General features: G+C 37.8%; 1 protein-coding gene across 7 annotated transcripts in view; it reads right to left on the reverse strand.

Moving 5' to 3' along the window:
* The window catches only part of NFIB (nuclear factor I B), a 428,132-nt gene extending 407,145 nt beyond the window's left edge, over window positions 1–20,987 (reverse strand). For 6 of the 7 annotated variants that reach the window (XM_057498695.1, XM_057498693.1, XM_057498689.1 and 3 more), the window contains exon 1: window positions 20,877–20,987. In XM_057498695.1, coding sequence (XP_057354678.1) covers window positions 20,877–20,972 — 96 coding nt within the window. In that variant the 5' untranslated portion in view covers window positions 20,973–20,987. The remainder of the gene's footprint in view (window positions 1–20,876) is intronic. The other variant, XM_057498692.1, reaches the window with a different exon arrangement.
* Between the last annotated feature and the right edge of the window lie 219 nt (window positions 20,988–21,206).

Raw genomic sequence — 21,206 nt, forward strand, 5'->3', positions numbered from 1 at the left:
AGAAACCATTATCCCATAAGATCTTATCCCACTGTTGAGAACTAACCACGAATCAATATTTGGTGTGCATCTTTTCAGCCTTTGCTTCCACGTGTTTTTGTTCCTTCATAGCAATCATTCTGCAACACTGAGTGGTAACTTTTTCTTTTCTCTCTTTGGTAGTAATGAAGATTTCCTCCAGAGTATTAATATTTCAGGCTTTTAACAATATTAACCAGCTTTAACAACGCTGCTTCAGTTCCTTATAACCAGATTTGTGTCCCACAACTGTGGTAAGTTCCTCAATGAATTACTAAGTCAACAGATGTGCCAATGATAAAGATTTTTTAAAATAAATACTGCCTATCTGTCCTCCAAGGAGTTGTGTTGTGCCTAGTTATACTCCCAGCAGCAATGTTTGAAAAAGCCTTTCTGCTTCCAATACTACGACTCACTCATTTTTTACCAATTATACAGGGGGGAAAAGGTGCTCACTGGTTAAATTTGAATTTCTTTGAATACCAGTAAAGATTTTCCTATGCATTCATTAGTCCTTTTGTATTCTTTTTTGTATATTCCATTGCCTTGTTTATTTTTCATAATTTTTTAGCATTTTCAAATTCTCTAATATAGGAAACTTTATAATTCTTTATTACACAAATTTACTGTTCACTTTTTAATTTATATATAAATTATGTATTTATATTATTAATATGTATAATACATTCATATATACTATATACTATATAATATGTATATTTATAATTTGAATAAATATTATATGTAATATTTGTATGTAATCAAGTTTATTGAGTTTTTCCATTATGGATTCTGCTTTTATAGTACACTCAGACAGATACTCACTTTTTCCTTAGTTGTTTTAAGTTTTTCTTTTTTCCTTTTTCTTTCATTCTTGGTTTTTAATCTTCAGCCATTAATGTTTTATTTTATTGTATGGTATAAACATTTCAATACAGCTAATGATTTTTTTCCCAAATATTTTCCCAGTTGTCCAATCTCTATTATGTAGTCTCTCTTTCCCTATTGATCTAAAAGGCCCTTATCCCACATAATAATTATATGATAATAATAATAATAATAGTAGTAGTAGCAAATACTTATTGAGTGCTTATCCGTATACCAATTTCCGAATTTTTTAATAAATATTATTTCATATTAGGTCATGAAGTACACTAAAATTATTTCTACTTTATTTAAGTAGAAGTAGGGTATTTCTACTTTTATGCATAAGGAAACAGATGCTCAGAAAGGGTAAGACTTGCCCAAGATCACTGTGCCAGTAAGAGGCAGAGTTGAAATTAGAATTCATGAAAATGACAGCTGGAACCTGTACCCTTAGTTACCATGCTACACTGCATCTAGTGTATTCTGAATATTACAGGTACTTTGGCTCTTATTCTGAGATTTTTTATTCCATTAATTGATCTGCCTGATTTCTTATCCCAGAGATATAATGTTTTAATTATTATAAATTTATAACACATTTTGGTTAGCTTTAGAGAGCACACTCTAGGAAATTTTGCTCTACAGTGTCATTAAGTACTGTTTTTTGCCTATTACTTTGAGATGGAGAATGATAATGATGATAAGTTGATAATATTAATGAAGTATTTTTGTATTTCTAGGTAAATCTTAGCATTTATCGAGATGGCTATATGGTTTTTTTTTCTCCCTCTTTGAATTATTGCTGTAATGGATTAAACAAACAGAAGTATTAACCCAAAATGCCTAAAGAGAAGTCTATTTGATACACCAAATTATTATGCTTTTAATATAGTGCTGGATTCAATGTATTAATATTTTATTTAGCTTTTTGCATCATTACTTATAAATTAAATTGGAGTAAACTTTCTCCTATCTTCTCTTCTGGTTTTCTTCCCTTTCACCTTCCTTGTCTTTCTCCCTCCAGCCATTCCTTCTTTCCTTCTCTGTCTTGCTTTCTCTGTCATGTTTCAGAATCAAAATTGTACTAGCTTTACAAGACAAACTGAGTAGCCTTCCATATTTTTATCCTCCAACAATGGAAATTCTTAGAAACTTTGAAATAATTTTCCCATGAAGTCAAATGCAAAGCTTTTTTTTTTTTTAAGAAAAAACTCTATGTTAACTTTTAAAGGGGATTTCATGATGATATAACTGCTTAGGTTTTAAACTTCTAGACACAATTTTTGGTAGCTTATATATTCTTAGAAAACATCTATTCAATCTTTTTCAAATATGCCCACATAGAAATGTATATTCTTTTTATTAAAAATCCCTCTTACTTAAACCTATCTTTATGTATTTATATTTGTTTTCTCTCTTTTTCTCCCCAAAGGACCAATTCTTTATTCTTCCTATTGTCTTTCTCCTTTCTGAACCATTAGTTTCTCCTTTAAAAAAAAAATTAGGTTCCCACTCTCCTTAGGTTTATTTTGTTGTTTCACCCACATCTTCTTCTGTAAAGATTTAATTCACTTATTTTCATTTTAAATAAAAATAGACATGAAAAAGAACGAACCCAGAAATAAACTCAAACCTATATGGTCAATTTATACATGACAAAGGAGATAAAAATATTCAAGGGGGAAAAAATAAACTCTTCAATAAATGGTGTTGGCAAAACTGGGCGGCTACATGAAAAAGAATGAAACCAGATCACTGTCTTACACCATACACAAAAATAAACTCAAAATGGATTAAAGAACTAAATATAAGACTTGAAATCATAAAAGTCCTACGAGAAAACGTAGTATACTCTTACACATCAGCATCAGTCATGTTTTTGGATAGGCCTCCCCAGGCGAAAGAAACAGAAGCAAAAAATACACAAGCAGGACTATATCAAACTAAAAAGTTTCTGCAAGCAAAGGACACCATCAACAAAAAGAAAAGGCAACCTACTGCACCGGAGAATATATTGCAAGTGACATATCCAATAAGGGGCTAATATTAAAAATCGATAAAGAGCTAATATAACTCAACACCAAAAAAAGATAAATAATCCAACTAAAACATGGGCAGAGGACCTGAATAGACATTTTTCCAAAGAAGACATACAGGTGGACAACAGATACATGAAAATATGGCCAACATCACTAATCATCAAGGAAATGCAAATCCAAACCACAATGAGCTGTCACCTCACACTAGTCAGAATGGATAATACCAACAAGACAAGAAATAACAAGTGTTGATGAGTTATGGAGAAAAAAAGAACCCTCGTATACTGCTGGTGAGACTGTAAATTGGCACAGCCACTATGGGAAGCAGTAAGAAGGTTTCTCAAAAAATCAAAAATAGAAATACCATATGATCCAGCAACCCACTTCTGGGGATTTACCCAAATAAACAAAATCACTAATTAAAAAAGATATGTGCATTCCAATGTTTATCACAGCATTATTTACAACAGCCAAAATATGGAAACAACTTAAATGTCCATCAATAGATAAATGAATAAAAATTATGTGGTACAGTATATAAAATGGAGTATTACTCAGCCATAAAAAAGAATGAAATCTTGCCATTTGCAACAACATGGATGGATTTAGAAGGTATTGTGCTAAGTGAAATAAATCAGAGAAAGATGAATTCCACATGATTTCATTTATATGTGGAATCTAAAAAACAGAATGACCAAACAAAGCAGATAGAGTTCATGGACACAGAACAGACTAGTGGTTGCCAAGGGGAGGGAATGGGGGATGGGAAAAATAGGTAAAGGGGGAAAAATTAGTGAGAGTGTTCAGTATCTTGATCTGGATGATGGTTACATGAGTGTACACATATGTCAAAATCCATCAGGTGGTACACTAAGATTTGTACATTTTATTGTATGTACCTCAATTTAAAAAATATTTTAAAAAAGAAAAAGAGTGAAAAGCTACAGTTTTTCTTTGATTATGATTTTAATCATATCCTATAGGTTTTGGTACTGAAAAAGCATACTGGTGAAAAATGCAAACTGTTCAGACTGATTGTTTTATTTCAAATCCAGCTCTATTGTTTATTCTGTGTGGCCTTGAAAAAACTGCTTGAATTCTGTGTGCTTCAGTTTTTATAAGTGTAAAGGAAGATAATAATAATCCACTTAAGGATTTTTGAGATTAAATGAGATAATACATGCAACGTAATTATAATAATGATAGACATATAGTAAGTGCTGAATAAATGCATATTATGCTAACTTTCTATTTTCTAAACAATCTGTTTTTTTAGTTTGTATCTTATTTACCCCAGTTATAAGATTTTTAATTATTGTATTAATTGCTAGTTTTATTGCACTATAACTAGAGAATTTAGCCTATAAAATTTATGCCAGTGTAGCTTTTATAGTCAATGCATGAATAAGGATGGGAATTACATTTATTGAACATTGCTAGCCGTCGTGTTGATTGTTTAGAGTTCTAACAGGGGAATATAGGAATCTGATACATGTTAGTCTGTTGTCTGATCCTCTAATTCCTTCACTATGATACTATACTTAAATTTTTAATATGTATTTTATCTTTGGAGTGCATACAATGCACATGCATGCCCCCGCACACATATACACAAAACATTTACTGTCTTCCTGGATTTGCACACCTGCTTGGCTCTCTTCCAAGCAGTTTACTGAAAACAGGAGGATATTGTGGAATTAGTTAGGTACTAAATAGATATTCCTAATATTTCTAGGTTTGTTTATGAAAGAGGAAATGGCTTCCCCAGGAGGATTTTAAGCAACTTAACAAAGGGGACCTAGCCTCTGAAGCTAATTCCAGGACGCATTTCTCAAGATAAATCTAAAAGACGGTACGGAGGATGCCTGCATGAGATGTGGGTCACCATTCAGCACCCGCTGTATTTAAGAGATGGCCAAAGTAGTCTCATATTTGATCCTCTAATTCCTTCACTATGATTCCTTTGATTCCTTTCATGAAGGCACCCACTCTTACTCTTAGCGGCTCCTTTTCAACCACCTGGGGAACTTTAAAAAACACACAGGTGCTGAGTCTGACCCCAGCCAAATGAATCAGAATCTCAGGGGTGGAGGGGACTTGGGCTTTTTAAAAGAATGATGGTTAGATGATTCTAGTGTGTAGCCATGGTTGAGGACCGGTGGGTTAACACATTATCTCTTAAGTCTCCAGCAAAATGGCATTGTAAAGACATTGCATACAATCAGCTATTAGCTTTGAGTCATCTTCCAGTTTAGCAGAGAACAGAGAGACTGAAAGGAAAGGTTATGAGACAGCTCCATTTTGGGAGGGGTTAGAAAAAGCTTGGAATTTGGAGACTTAGCCAGAAAGACAGAACCACAGATGAAGGGGTAAGAGGCACAGGGAAGAACCTGGGGGCAGGGAACCCAGAGGCGGTCACATGGAGAAAATGGCTGCAAAGCAGAGCAGAAGGGAGAGGGGGCCAGTATCTCCGCAGGCCTGACACGCACAGGACGCTGTGTTAAACCTTTACAGCCTCAGCTCACCCAATTCTCCCAGCCACCCTCTAAAACAGGTGCTGTTTTCCCCGCATAAAAAGCAAGGACATTGAGACTTAAGGTCACTAACTGACTTTCCCACTAACTCAGTAGGTGAGGCAGACTTGAATCCATGCTCCTCTCTCTGCCCAGGTGTTTCTCTTGTGTGGTGCCAGGGACCCTACCTTCCTCCTGAAACTGAATCTTAGGCCCAGGAATGTGACTTAAAATAAGTTCTCAGTGTGAGTTTTACCCCTAAATGTTTGAGGTCCAGTATCTTATACATACCAGCTCCTCTTAAACTTTACTGGTGCTATGACTTTCCTGGGGATCGTGCACAAAAGCAGATTCTGAATCAGTAGGTCTAGGGTGGGGCCTGAGATTCTGCATTTCCATCAAGCTTCCAGATGATGCCAAAGCTGCTGATGCCCAGACCACACTTGGAGTAACAAGTTCTCATCCCATGCTGCCCGAACCCAGCCTTACTGAGGCCACAGCCCGAATCCCAAGCAGTCAGGATTCTGCCAGCAGCTAGGCTAGCCTGGACATTCAATGGCAGGCGGGTCTGCTAATGGCTGCTCAGCTGGCTTCTCATCAAGGGAGCAGGCTCAGCTTGCTCATCTGTCAGAGGGAGAAGCCAAAGCCACTGGCGAGCACCTGCTCCAAAGCCTCAAGAAGCCAGCGCTGAATTTAGCCCCCGAGGCGCAGCAGAGCTGGAGAGCCCGGATTGACAGACAATTGCCTGCAACCATGGTCCCGCACAGGCCCCAGCGCGTGGCCTATAACGATAGAAATTCTTTTTATGTCAAATGGCTGGACTTGGGAAATTGCAAGGAAATAGCTAACCACCAGGTGGTGGGGGTTTGGATTTTTTTTTTGTTATTATAGTTTTTAAAATAAGTATGACATTTGGGATCTATTACCATGACTTTAAGGTTTTCCCAGTATGTGGGCTTTATGGGATTTCACCTTCATTTGGGAGTATTTCAGTTTTAGGAGTTTAATTCTATTCTCTCCTTTCCTTGATCATAAAAACAAAGGCACTAAATGACAACTTCTTACTCTAGGAGGGAAAGAAATTGTATTCCTCTATTATCTCAAAGATAGCCTTGGTTCCTTCTGAAAAATAAATTACTCTTTTACCCATTTAAGCTTCCTGGCATTACACAGGAAATTATCTGTTCCATACGCAAATCAAGCAAAAGCACATGCATATGCCTGGTTCTTCATCTCTCTTAGTTTTCTTCCAATTAGAGGCAATCTTTTTCCAATGCTCTAATTAATACTTCCACATCAAATATTAGGCCTTATAAGAGAAAAATCATCTATAATATAGTCGCATCAAGCCAAACAGGATTCTCAAGCTTTTGCCCTTAATCTTTCTTTCAATTTTCTGCCATTTAGAAACAATTTTTCCCCCCAGCACTCTAATGAATGCAAATGAGATTCGTGATTAGTTAGTATTATGCTAATCTGAGCCCGGAATTTACCTAAATCTGCATGGTGTTGTCTGAGCACCAGATTGCATTGGGTTTCTGAGGAAAATTACATTAGCCTGCCAGATGTACAAAACATGATAGAGTAGAAATCGGAGCAAATAATCAAGATTACATTAGTTTTGTTTCTTAATGAACAACTGTTGGCATTAGGGATTACAGACAAATTACGGCTTTCCTCTCTGAGCTCCAGCAACTGAGCAGCTGTTGAGAAAGTCCCCTTTTCCTGACTACCCCTAAATAGACTGGGGGCCGTGAGGGCAGGGGGAAAGCATCTAAAATGTCACATAATTTAATTTGTTCCATTACAAAGTAATCATCACTCCAAGGCCCATAGCTAACCTCCAAATTTCCCTGCACCAGCCTCTCTCTGGAATGCAGGAGCAATCCAAGTGAGTGTCTGGAGCAGAAACTCAATGTGTTTTTCTTCTCTCCCACCTTGGAGGAACGTGGGCTACATGCCTCCGAGGCGTACCTGCTTTCTGTACCCTTTGGGCCACTTTCCAAAAGGGTGCCTGCCTAATTCCTGCTACTTGGGTGACACAGATGGAATGCTGCTGATAAGGATTATGTAGGTAACACAGTACATCTGGCTACAGTCTAATGGGCTGGGTAAACCAGAAACTTGCAGAAACAGCAGCCATCTGAGCTTAGCCCCTTGTCCTGTGTCATTTGATCTGTGTCTGTGAAGTTTCACTATAATGAAATCCTTGTCTTCTGTGGTGTGGTGGTGGTGGTGGTGGTGGTGGTGGTGATGTGGTGTGTAGGCAGGGGTGTTTTATAGCCCGTGGCCCTGTTCCTGGACATTTTTCCTTTACATCAATCAGCAAACTAGCAGGGCTGTTGGTGTGGATTTTTCTGCTCGATTTAAGTGCCCTCACTTACAGCATGATGCCTCCTTCTATGTGCTATTTTTAGGTCATGGGTCATGCTCTCTCTTATCACTAGGCCTTTGCACATGCTGATCTCCTAAAAAAATTGATCTCCCCTCTCTTATCTGCATCTAGAGAAACTAAAGCACCTTTAAGATGAGTTAGTGCCTCTCTTTTATAGTTCCACAATAGCCAGTGCCTGACCAACAGGGCACTTGTCACACTGCATTCTATCATAGATTTCAGCTCCATGAGGAAGGGAACAAAGTCTGCCTTGTTTGTACAGCATTTTCGTAAATGCTCCATGAAAACTTGTTGACAGAATGAGTAAATGTATACAGTTGAAAATGTAATGATCACAAGAAGGGAAAGGTTTAGGTCTCTACACCACTGTAGAGATAGATGTTCCAAATTGACAAGGTCATCACAAAGATATTTATGTTTTGTATAGAGGCTAAGGACCCATCAACCCATGACCCTCCACTTCAGGGCCAGATAAGTAATGAAGAACAGGTATTCATGTTCATGACTACAGGCAGCTCTTGCCTTGCTCTAGCTGGCCGAGCAATGCTGCCTTGAGATAGGACTTCTTTTCCTGCCTCCTATACTCACCTTTTATGATCATTCCCCACCAGTTAGGGGCCCATTGCTGGTCTCAGTCATCAACATTACCCATTATTCAACTGGACAGTCTAGTTTCCCCAGCTGTCATGATGATCTAGCATCTAGTGGTGGGTTTGGGATGGACTGGTGGTATAGAAAGAGTAGAAATGAGAAAGGGGAGTAGAAAGATGATATCTGCTAAGTCCACTTTCAACCCTAATCCTCAATTCCCACCACTTCTGTCCTGAAGTTTCTGGCTCAGGAGAGCTATGGGAAGAAACCCATGAGTGGAAGGTGGAGAGGAGGGGAAACCAAGTCACAAATGAAGAAAAACTGCAGGAGAACTCCCTCTCTTCCTTGTCAGTAATAGGAAAATGGAAGAGAATTAGCTTGATTGAGCTAATGGCTCAGGTGAGCCTAAAGTCGCTGACTTGACTGCTAAGAATAATTTCTCCAACATGTAGCATCTGGGATATTTTTGGTGGGGAGATGGGGCTGTTTTTATTTTTCAACTTAAGTTTTTGTTTTCTCTTATCTGTAGAACTTACTCATTGTAAAGTATCTTATTGTTAAGCATTGTGATTACTTCCTATTTACAGGTAACATTTCATATTAACAAGAGGACTTGCTACATACCAAAGTGCTCTATGTATATTAATGCACTTAATCCTACCCCCCTACAAAGCAGATCCTGCTACTATCTTCATGTGTAACAGTCGAGGAAACTGAGGCACAGTGAGGTTAAATCATCTGTCAATTTACCCAGCTGGTTGACAGTGTATTTGGAGGTTGAACCCAGGTAGTCTAGTCTTAGAGGCACAGACTCTAAACCATGATGCTGAAATTATGAAATCACATAATCTCAACATAATCCGAAATGCCTTTCAAAAGCTCTTTTTATATCCTATACTCTTCTTTCATTTTAATTTCAGCCACTCCTCAAGTTCTCCATAACCGTAAAATACAGATTGGTGAGAATATGGTTTCCATATTCTAAAGAAAATATTTATGGTTTTTAACTTTCTTCTATTCACAAGATGCTTATGTAAAGTGTAATAGGTATTACCTTACATAGCACCTAAGATTTCCTTCCACTAAGTATTTCAGGGGTGGGGAGCTCTTTAGGAAAACACCTATTCTTTCCACCTTCTTTGATTTTTACCAAAGGTCATTTCCTTATGTTTCCAGTGGACAACTAAATACTAAAAGCTGTACACATTAAATTCCCCCCCACCCTCAAACTCTTCAACTCACTCTGTCACTTTATTTGGTCACTGCAAAATAAGATCCTGTCACTAACAGCTGCTACTTCTTTGCTGAGGATAAGATTCGACATGTACAATAAACACGGACCCAGCCCAGGAGCCATTACCTGTTTGGCACCTCTCTCTGTTCTTCTCCCAAGGGCTGACCGGACTGACGCTTTTACCCTTGGAGCACCTCTCGGGAGAAACTCCCCCAGGTCAATGTTCTGCAACAGGGCTGCAGACCAGGACCACAGTCCCCAGCATAATCGCAGTCTCCCTATGAGTATACAATTCCTTTAAATGGTGGGGCTCAAATAATAAAAGACCTCTAAACACAAGAATCTGAAGCACTTCTGTACAGATATTGAATTCAACCTCAGCAGAGCACTTTCACATTCACTCAGTATTTTTCAAACTGTGCATCATGACCCACTAGTGGGTCTCAAGATATCAATTTAGTTAAACAATATCTTCATTTAAAAAGATGAAATAAATAAAAACGATTTTGAAAGTGTTTCAGGTATTAGGGGTAAAGATGGTTTATGAATATTTTGTTTTCATTCTATAAATGCATATGTGTGTGTGCTAGGGTGTGACAGGAGGCCTAAAACAGCTGGCAACCACTGCATTCCATTTGCTTCCTAAGTGGCTTGAAGCGGGCAGCACTCAGAGGTTCAATGGCTTGCTTATGCTTACAGCCCAGTTGAGAGACATCCATTTAACTCTTTTGCTTCTCAGTGTAACTGTCCCTCCACTGTCCCCCTGGATTCAGGACAGGAAAATGAAGCAACAATAAAATTAATCAATAACACCTTGTTAACACTACATGGATGAGGTAACAGCAATGGTGAGCGGGACCACAAAGGCTTCAGAGGTTGCCCACCCGTTTGGAATCTCTTGAAAGTGATTTCAGGAGAGGAATCCAAGGACCTCCAGTGAGAAGATGAATCAGTCCTGGGTATCTAAATACAGCATGGTGATTATAATTGACAGTACTGTATTGTGCACTTGAAACTCGCTGAAAGTAGATCATAAGTGTTCTCACCACACACACACACACACACACACACACACACACACACACACACACACAGGTAAATATGTGAGGTGGTGGATGCGTTAACTATCTTACTGAGGTAATCATTTCACAACATACACATCAAATCATCACGTTGTACTCCTTAAACTTACATAATGCTGTCAAATGTATCTCAATAAAGCTGGAAAATAATAAATAATAAATAGTACCCAAGAACTGTTTCTCAATATTTCACAAAGCCTCTCAGAAATGATAAGTTTATCCAGAATAAGGTTTTTAACTGAAATGTTAAGTGTCTTTGTTTTGGGCTGGAATTACATCAACTCTGTGTGCGGTTCAGAAATTCTTTGATGTCTTTGGTTAATCATGGTGTAGTGAGAAGCACCAACAGCTTGACTTCTGTGCAAATTTGGGTGAACTATTTAAAGACTCAGAACCCAAGCTTCTTCTGCTGTAAAATAGGGGTTACATCTACTTTTCAGTGTTGTTGCAAGAATTAAATAATATATACCAAGTACATCAAAGACCCTGACATATAGGGGTGCTTAATAGATGGCTGTATCTGAAAAAAAAAAAGTCTAATAACTCAGAGTTCAGTTTATCTTTCAATCTATAGGATAAGGGTGGAAACATAATCAAAGAAGCACGTTTTGGGAAACTGTTACCTTAACAATCACTTAGTCCTGAAATGCTGCCTGTTTTCTGAGGGACTAGAATGCTACTTTCCTATTTCTTGCCTGGGGAGATGGTTTTGGCCAAAAACTTCTGAGTACTCAAAAATTATCTGCTTTACCCATTGGTAGTCCTATGGCCAAGAGCTGAGAGAATATTAACCCACCACCAGCAACATTTCCTTACACCCATGCTATTATCTGGAATTCCCTCTTAAAGCTTAGGAAAAAGCCGATCTGGCAACAAGCAACTGTTTTCCAAGTGTCTGATGAGAAAAGCACCTTTGAGGGAGATAAAATAAGGGGAAACACCCCAAACCAAGTGGCTGGGCTGCTGGTTCTGAACTGATTGATTTGTTAATTAAAGTATGATGGCGCAACAATAATTACAAGCTACTGTTTCTCAGCTAAATCACTTGTGATGAAGGCAAAGGTTCACATCTGTGTGTGTGTCCCAAGTATCAGTGCAGCAAATTAGCTCTGCTGGCTTTTTTCCCACTAAAAACTAACATGTGTCATCAATATTCCGGCGTTTGTGTGTGTAAACTAATTGAATGTTCATGCTACATGTATTATGTAGGGTACCATTTATAAACATCTTTGGTGCCAAAAAAATCAATAGCCTCATATAAGATAATTAATATCTTATTGGAAAAATAAAATGGGAATGTAGTATTATTCCTTCTATTTATAGATAAAAAAGCATTGCTGTTTCTTCTAAAGTCTTAGTCATTGTTGCAATGCATAGTACTCTACTGTTCCACCGAAGAGCAAGGGAATTATACAGGGAGAGCAAGAGAAGTTTGTGTGAAGTGGTGCAGGTCTACCAATGATAACAAACGACCTGAGATTCTAGAAAATCACAATAATCATTGTCCTCTGCCATGAGTGCTCTAACACATATCATGTCACTTTTCACCTCATTCTCTCACTTATATCTGCCCAAGGTCAAAATTTGGAAACCTAAATTTATTTTCCTCTGCATAATTTCTACCAGATTAGCTGCTAGCATCAGCATTAATCCATGAAATGTGGTAGGAACAGTTGAAGATGCCTGGAAGTTCCAGCAAAGACTGCTGATCTTGTAGTTACAGCTCTTTCACTGCTTCTTTAGCCAGAGGCACTGCTCTGGAAGGGACAACAGTGCTCCTGGTTGTAGCTGTGACTGGAGTGTTCTGGACCAAAAGTAATGGTCTACAATCAATTTTTTCTCTTGCATCTCTCTACCACCATTTCATATTAAAGTATGCAAAAAGCAGCATGGAGCGGTAAAGGAACAAAGTGGTCGTTCTGTCCCTACTGCTAGAATTGGAAATACACCTTACATAGAGGGGTAGCATCCCATCTGGAAGGCTCTCATTAATGGAGGGGGCATCCACAATACTCCTCAGACTCACTTGACCACAGCACTGAGGGAAAAGAGTCCCAAGAGTAGGAAAGGGGGACAGGGGCCTCCAGGCCCCGAAGATCAGGCTGCAGAGTTGCTAATACTGGAGCACTCTTGGGCCGGCATTGGAAAGCAGTATTCTCAGTTTTCATTCAGACACCAAGCTACAGTGGTTGAAACAGAGCCCAGTCCACATAGATGCTTTTTTCACTTTATTTCCTTCTCAAAATTATTTAGAAGCTGCTACTTCCTAGCAAGGGTGTGGGTACCTTCTCTCTCATCTTCCCAAAGATGCAGGTCCATCCATTCTCTACCCATTCCTTTTTCAGTTTCTGTTTATTCTTGCATGTTCCCCTGAAACCTCACCCAGACACCAAAGGTAAAATGCCAGTCTACCAGCAAGGCCTTTCCAAACATACAATAAAGGTAACAGGCATGGAAAAACAGTTGAAATCTTACAGTGGAAAAAATAATCCTTTTAACTGAAACTAATTTCATCACAAATAAGAAATCAGACAAAAAGCTCACTTACTTACTCCAAAATCACTTTGTTTTGGTTATTTCTCCTCCAAAATACATTAGCCTTTTCCAAACTCTCTGACTTATTAGACCTCTGAAAGGTCTTAGTCACTGTGATAAAGGTAGAATTGAAAAACAAGATGATCCTTGTGAATAAAACGGTTTGTCTGCTGCCTCACCACCCGGTAATAACCGTGAGCCGATCTGCTTAAAGGGAAATAAGAATTTGTTGCTTTTGCTTCAGGGTCTTCTTCCCACTCTCACCCTTAGTGTTAAAACTTTGCTGCTCATTTCGTCATAATTCCTACATGCTTCCAGCACATTTAAGTTTCACTTTGCAAAGGGCAGTGTGGTGATTCATAACTTGGCCCACAGATTAGGAGCCCAACATCAGTGACCAACTTGCAACCTGAGTGCCCGCTGAGATCACTGGCTCCATTAGTAAAATAGGACAGTGAGAGTCGGACACAATTTAATAATTATTTGTTAAGGGTCTTTTATGTGCAAAATGCTGTTTAGAGCTGATAAGTAAGACCTGGCTCCCATTCTCTTGGCACTTACAGTTTTGGTTGCACACATGAGCAACTCAATAACATAAATCTTATATCCCTACATAATAAATGTCATATACTAAAGTATGTTCATTTGTATTGGAACGTTCCGAAAGCCTTATATACAGCATAAAAACATATCAAATATGCTAAGACTCAGTTCAAACAGTTGCTTGTGGTATTACCTAACAATCCCCACCCCCAAAAAAAATCCCATTTGCAGCATAATCATGTGATAACTAAATCCTTCCTTTTATAATACTTGCTACGTGTGAGTCAAAATAATAACTTCATCGAAGGATTATTATAATACAAGTCTTTTGTGGTACAAGTGAAAGAATAAACACAGCAATGGAAAAAATCTGAGATGAACTACAAAATAACATCTTGGAAATTATTTTTCATGCCTTCTCATTAAAAGTATAAGATGAGGTGGTGGGTATTCTTATCACTGCTACTGCATGGGATATTGGTAAACTAGCAGAGCATTGTTATCAGAAGGGTTAATTCCTCTGAGTTTAGAAGAATTTGTGAAGAGCACTATAGAACATTTTAGACAGCCAGCATTTTCTCTATTGCCTGGTGGAAATTTACCATTACCTCATGCTCCAGAACACTGGCATAATTCTGGAAAGCTTTTCTTCACCTACCCATGTTTAACACCACTAGATAATAATATGTGTACCTTTTGTTGGTTTTGCATTTTATAGTTTTCAAGTTGTTTATTATGTATTATCTCATAGGAGCCTCACAAGAAGAGCCCCATGAGATAAACAGATACCATCAAAACCCAAAAATGGAAATGCTTTGCTTGCCAATTTCTTTCCCAAAAATTTCCCCCAGATGGCTTATGACTATAGCGAGTCTAATTGTCTCGAGGAAAGATGAATGGAATCACATTTCCAAAGAATTCAGCCACCTCCAATCCCAGAGCTGTACAATTCTCAGCCGCAGCTCCGAAGTGGGCAAACTGGCCCACTGAACACACAGGGAGAGCTGAGCCTCAGAAAGAGGTCAGGCTTCAAGCTGGAGGGGCAGGCAGGTGCGGAGCAGACAGTCGTAAAACACCTGACCGTGGTCACAAATAATGAGCCAAACCACCGGTCACTGGATGAAGCAGTCGATCGCCAGGTTCTAGGGGAACAGCAGGCAAACTTCAGGCTTTGTGGACTTGGGTGTGCTCTGTCCCACCCTGCTTATTGGTGGAGCGGACTTCAGCAGCTTAAATCTCAAAGTCTGAAGGCCTCATCTGTAAAGGGAGGCTGGTAATGCCTATTCTTTTCTGCTGTGCTAAAGACTGAGGAAATGATTGCTATAAAATGCCTCTCAAAGTACCTGACAAACAATGGGCAAATAGGAGGCCCACAAAAGTCACTGACTTCTTTGACTCTTAAAATCATAGTATTTAACATTTAAAATTAAGCTCATGTCGAACACAAGCCAATGAATTTTGCTAAGTATAAATAAATACTTCAAGAGGCTCTGCTTTTAAGAAATCTGCTACAATTTGAAATTGAAAATATCTAATTTTCAGGATTCATTTAATGTATGCAGTTCCCATGAGAAGGTTATATGAATTCAAAAAGTGAACATAGTTATGATAGCCCCTTTGAAAATGCTATAGTTACAGTCACTTAACCTACCCTGTGTATTTTTTGAGCACCTACTAAGTGCTCAGACCCAAGCCTCTGTAAATGAGAGCTTGTATTAGCCACCCCCCCCACCGGGTATGTGTCATGAACTTGGTATTTAAACCGCATGCACCAGGTGCCTCACCATCTCGATCTCATTCATCCTCAGGACAGGTTGGAGTGACGAATAATGAGTATGATTATCTGCATTTTACAGCTGGTTCTGCCAACCATGAGAGAAGCAAATTCATTTGCCAGAAGTCGCCAAATCTACATTTCCCAGGATTCAGCTCTTTGCTCATAAACATATCCATTATGTTACAACCTCAGAAAATGAACTTATTAGTAAGAAGTTAAAAAAAATAATTACTTCCTGAATAAAGTCATATTTTGGAGAGGTGCTGGGTTAAAATTTGTTAGAACAGTAAGAAATGAAAATAGTTATAAAAGCTGTTCATTACATGGTAAGCTAAATCTGCCCATTATAGAGCATGCTAAGTTTAAGTTGAAATTATCACAACATTTGTTGAGTACTTGTATTCTTCTGGCTCTCTTCTAAGTATTTAAAATCCAGTAAGATTTAAATGCTTAAAGATAGTGAAATATATAGTATTGTTACATACATCCCTTAACAGAACTTCTTGTGAAAATAATATTTGCAGTGTAGGTATGTTACCCTGCTTTGCACATGGAGATGCAACATAGGAATCATCTTTCACTGGCATGTTTTCATTTGTATATTCTCCTACATCCAAGTTCACTTTCTCAGCCTCTCAGAATATACATTACAAATAACAGTGTAGACAATGTCACAAAATAGCGATCTTCGGGAATTAAAAATACCTAAAGGTAGTGATTGACATATTCAGCTACATTCCAGAAATATGCTATAGTTTCACTGATGCTGTGAGCATCAGATATCCCTCTTTGTTGACTAGTCGGTAACTGGAAAGTCAACACTGGCTTTCGCATAGATAAAAGAGATAACGCTCCTTGAGAACATGACCCTTTGCTTCCAAAGAACTGGAAAAGAGGATAGACAGGCACTTGTGTTACCTTATTCTCTGATTGAATTAAGAACCATCTAGTAACTACTCATTAAGACAGGATCCAAAGGATATTTTCCTTATCCAAAGTTCATATGCGGCATTTGTTATGCAAGCATGTCAGTGAGAATAAATCATGGAAAAACGAAATAAAAATCATTCCCAGATAAGAAAGTGTCTTGGAAGAACATTAATGTATTTAACTACATCTTCCAAAACTGCCTGGCATATAGTAAGTTCTTAACAAATATTTATTGAATGAAACATAAATTTTATAGCTTCTAATTCTAGGAATAGATTCAATATATAGACATAATATCTGCAGGCAACTAGTTGATGTGGTTATTATCTGCATGGTGTCTGTTAGTTTCAATTACAATTCTGCATTCAATTATGCTTCTAAAGGAAATAAAATAAAATTTGAAATTAAATAAATATTGAATTTTGATTTTCAGATATATCTTTGCATGGCTGGAAGATTACAATAAAAGTCTAAACATGGTCACTAGGGTAGGCAATTTTCTTATATTTTTAGCATATTAGACTGTTTAGGAACTCTTTTGCTTACAGTTAAGTAAAATAAGATACAGACCCTAACCTATACTAGCTCTAGCATTTGCAAAAAGATACATTAATTTTACGATTTTCAGCTAAAAATAGTTCATTGTAAACCTAAGTTCACCTCAGCTTTTCAAAGACTTTAGAGAAATATTTGCCATGGAAACAGTCTCTTCACTATTATTATACCTATACTGACATTGTGGTCAAGTCATTTAATTAAAATTTGTGTTGAGAACAGAATTTTATTTTTAAAACAGTCAAACAATGTTTCTGTCACCTTATTAATACTGTCTTACACCAAATGATAAAATTATGTAAAAGTACCATATTTTTACACATCAACTTCTCAAAAAGTAAACTCTTCTTTCAAAAAAATTAAAAGTACAACTGAGTAGGTTAATCAGTGCTCACCCAAGGATTACCTTTGTGCCTCTGATAATATGAGATCTAGTTCAATTTTTATGTTTACATGCCTGTTTTCTTTGATTAATATTTACAAGACTATGAGAATTTCAAGTCTCATAGAAATTAATTTTATGGGTTAATATTTAAATAACTACCTCTCAATATTATGGTAAATTTATAAATATTCTGGTTGGTGCTGAGGGGATCAAAGGATTAGGCATATGAAATTTAGGAAAGAGAAATGAAGTGCATACCCGTTAGCCTGAAGTTTCAAATAGCTAACAAAGAAGTTCTAATAAGTCTCATGAAGAGTTTTAAATAAGCCGTACAAAAGAGAATAGAAAGTCCAAAAATTGCTTTTGTTAGTTTTATTTTTCAGTGATTCCAAAGGAAACATTGAGCATCACCAATAACCGTTAATGGAATAGTGCTGTTTGGAGATACTCTTTAATACATTCCAAGTGTTATTTTTAAGTAATGCAAAAGGCCATCAACAGAATTCTAAATACTGCCAAGCAACTGTAATTTAAACTGCTTCCATGATTTTTCTCCTTGAAAGAAGTTGCATGCAAAATAATCTAAAGAAGTGAAACATACAAGGATGCATCATTTAAAAACCTGCATGTATGTAGATGATATTTAACATACACATACATACACACACATGAGTTTACTATTTTCGTACTTGTTTATTTTTAGCTGTCTGAATAAAATGTTTTGTCTCCCTCTGTTTTACAAAAACATGCCTATCTAGGAAGGAAAACAGATGTAGAATTGGACAACTACGTCTTGTTTGGGTTTTTTCCCTGTCAAGTAGAATTTATGATCATTGTCACACAATAAGAGAATCTAAGTGAAACAGACAATAAATCAGGAAGCAATTGCCAGGACACTTGAACACTGCAGCTTTGGAATTCAGGATTTGGTTACTAAAATTTCATTTGATTAAGCCAAATAAGGATACAATATCCTTTCCTACACAAACACCCCAGAGTAATTGTAAAAATAAAAGAGGCAGAGTCACGGTGAGAGAGGAATCACCATAAACTAGTTTATAAGAACCTTAAAACACCTTTTAATAATATTCCTTAAAACCAAAACAGGGGACCCATGGTCAAGTGGCTGCGGTGCACTTTCCTCTCTCTCGCAATACATCACTAGGATGAGCAATGATTTAGTTTGATTAATTAGGTTTTCCACAAAGCAGCTGTCATTCCAGGTTTTCCAAGATACATTAAATATTAATCTGAGACATTTTCCCCCCAAGTTAACAGTTTATTAAAACTGAATTGCCCTTAATAAGAAACTTACATACTATTCATGTAATCTAACAAAGATTAAATGTGAAAATAATTTATGCAAACATTTACTAATATTTTACCTCTGGACCTGTCCCTGTACATATTCTGCCTCTTCTCAAAAAATGAGACATAATTTTAATAAATGAACAATCAGCTTACACAAGCCTTTAACAATAGTATTCACAACACACTTCTCTTGGAAAGCTGCGATCTTTCTGTTTAATGGTGAAATGTTTATAGTGGTTATCCTACTATACCCATATTAATCCCAGTTTTTAAATAAAAAATTTTAGAGTAAAACTTCAGACTTTTTTCCAACAGAAAAATGTTTCATTTTAAATACTGACTTTAAAACTCAGTGCTGGGAACATCTTAAAATAACAGTTAAGAGGCATAGTAACTATTAAAACATCAATTCCAAGTCTTGGTACAATCACATCGAGCAAATCTTCTACATAAACATTTTGCAGTATCTTCCTCCAAATATCTGCCAGTCATTTTAAGAGTTCATTGCACCCGTGTACACCCACAGTGCTTGTCTAATGAGAGAGACACCCATAATTGAAAATCTGCCACTGTAGGGTTTCTATCACTTGGAAAGTGTACTCTAACTGGAATAAAATGGTTGAGAGAGCAAGAGGAAGGGAGGAGGGCTTCTGTCTTCCCTTGAGCAACTGGCCTTTCTTTTTGAAGGGAGTACTCAAAGGCAACAAGTAGCCAGCGGCAGGAAAGTTTCCCTGTAGGCTCATGCATCTCACATTAATGAGAAAGTGCAGCGAAGGCTCTCTGCACATTGAGCTCTCAGGAAGAGCCTAGGAGCCCGGCGTAACACCCACCTTTCGGGAAACTCAGACACATTAGTAAGAAACCCTCCTGCCTAGCAGTGCCAGAAACCAGGACTAATCGGAAGGCGCTCCCTTCTGTCTGGGCACTTGGGAATGGACTGACCACTGGGACTGGCCATACCCCTCCCCACCTAGAATAAAGTGCCCATTGTCTCACACTGTACAGCCTGTGCAGTAAGCACAATAATTACCAAAGCTAGCAAGCAAAAGCAGTCAAGTCTTAAAGGAAAGGGGAAGAAAGAAAAAAGAAAATAAATGCTTAGATGAATTAACCCAAGGATGAATTTAATATTCCTATTGGAATGCTCGCTTGCAGAAGCTTTCCCCATTCATGTCACGACTATTGCATACAAGAGACCATTGTCCACACAACAGAAAACAGGGGATTGCAATTTTTCATGTAGCACTTATTTAATGTGAAAGGTTTTCTTTCCCCAAACCATCACCTCGTATCCAAGCATTCTGATTAAAGAAAGTTATGACATCTCTCCTCCCAATATTATTTTTAAAGTTGAATCACAGGACTCATCAATGTCTGAACTTTTCTGCTTTTTTTCCCTCTTCCCCAAATTTGTAGCTGGACAAATATGGGGATTAAAAAAAAAACAGCAAACCAGCAACAGAAAACCCACACACATTTTCCCGAGCAAAGAAAAATAATGAACTGAATATGCATATCCTCATTAACTAAATTTAATTATGCTGAGTGGCATAGTAATCAGTGGTTGCTCCAGTTACAGTATTCATTGAAAGGGAGGTGGATTCCAAATTAAGGCGAAGCGTGGGGGACAGTCGCATACTGATGAGGGAACTGCACACAACATGATACAATACACTATCTAAATCATTATTCAGAGAAGCCAAAGAAAGAAGCACATTACTCTGTTTTAAGACTAATGCAAGAACAATTAGCCAAGAAGGCTCCAGTCCCCCACTGACTCCCCACCTCCACACATTTCACACCAGCCAGCCTGGGACCGTCTGTACCATCTGCATTTTTCTTTTCTTAAGAAAGTGAACAACAACTCACACTACCTTTTTCACAAAAAAAGAAGGCCTATGTCCCTGGCCACAAAGCAGGGAAATCCTATCTAGCACACTGGTGTGCGGAGGCACCCCGGACTCCCACAACTTGAGCTTGAACTTTCCGCAGGCAGGGAACTTTATAACACGTGCATGGAACAATAAAGGAGGAGCTCAGAAAAAAGGAGGGGGGAGGTTTTGGGGATGGGTGAAGAAAAATGTTATCACACCAAACTTACCATCCACCAGGTCCTGGCTGACATGTCATAACATAGCTGCCATTTTATGGAGCTGTCCGATGTTTTCCCAGCCATTATGCTGTCAGCAATCTTCATCAGATGCAGCTCAATGGAAGATAAGACACCTAATCAAGGAAACATCGGCGGTGACTTTCTGGACTACATGTAGGCCAATCCTTATCACACTGCATCATGGGAAAAGCTGCTTTATTAGCAGGAGGAACTGCAACCTCACAGATAGAAAGACAAGGATCAGTTCTTTTGCTTTTTTTTTTTTTTTTTTTTGGTCTAAAGGGATTGGTGAAAGTAGCTAGCGTTCTTTGTGTATCA

Source organism: Manis pentadactyla, chromosome 3 (assembly GCF_030020395.1).
Source record: "Manis pentadactyla isolate mManPen7 chromosome 3, mManPen7.hap1, whole genome shotgun sequence".
NCBI classification, from domain to species: domain Eukaryota; kingdom Metazoa; phylum Chordata; class Mammalia; order Pholidota; family Manidae; genus Manis; species Manis pentadactyla.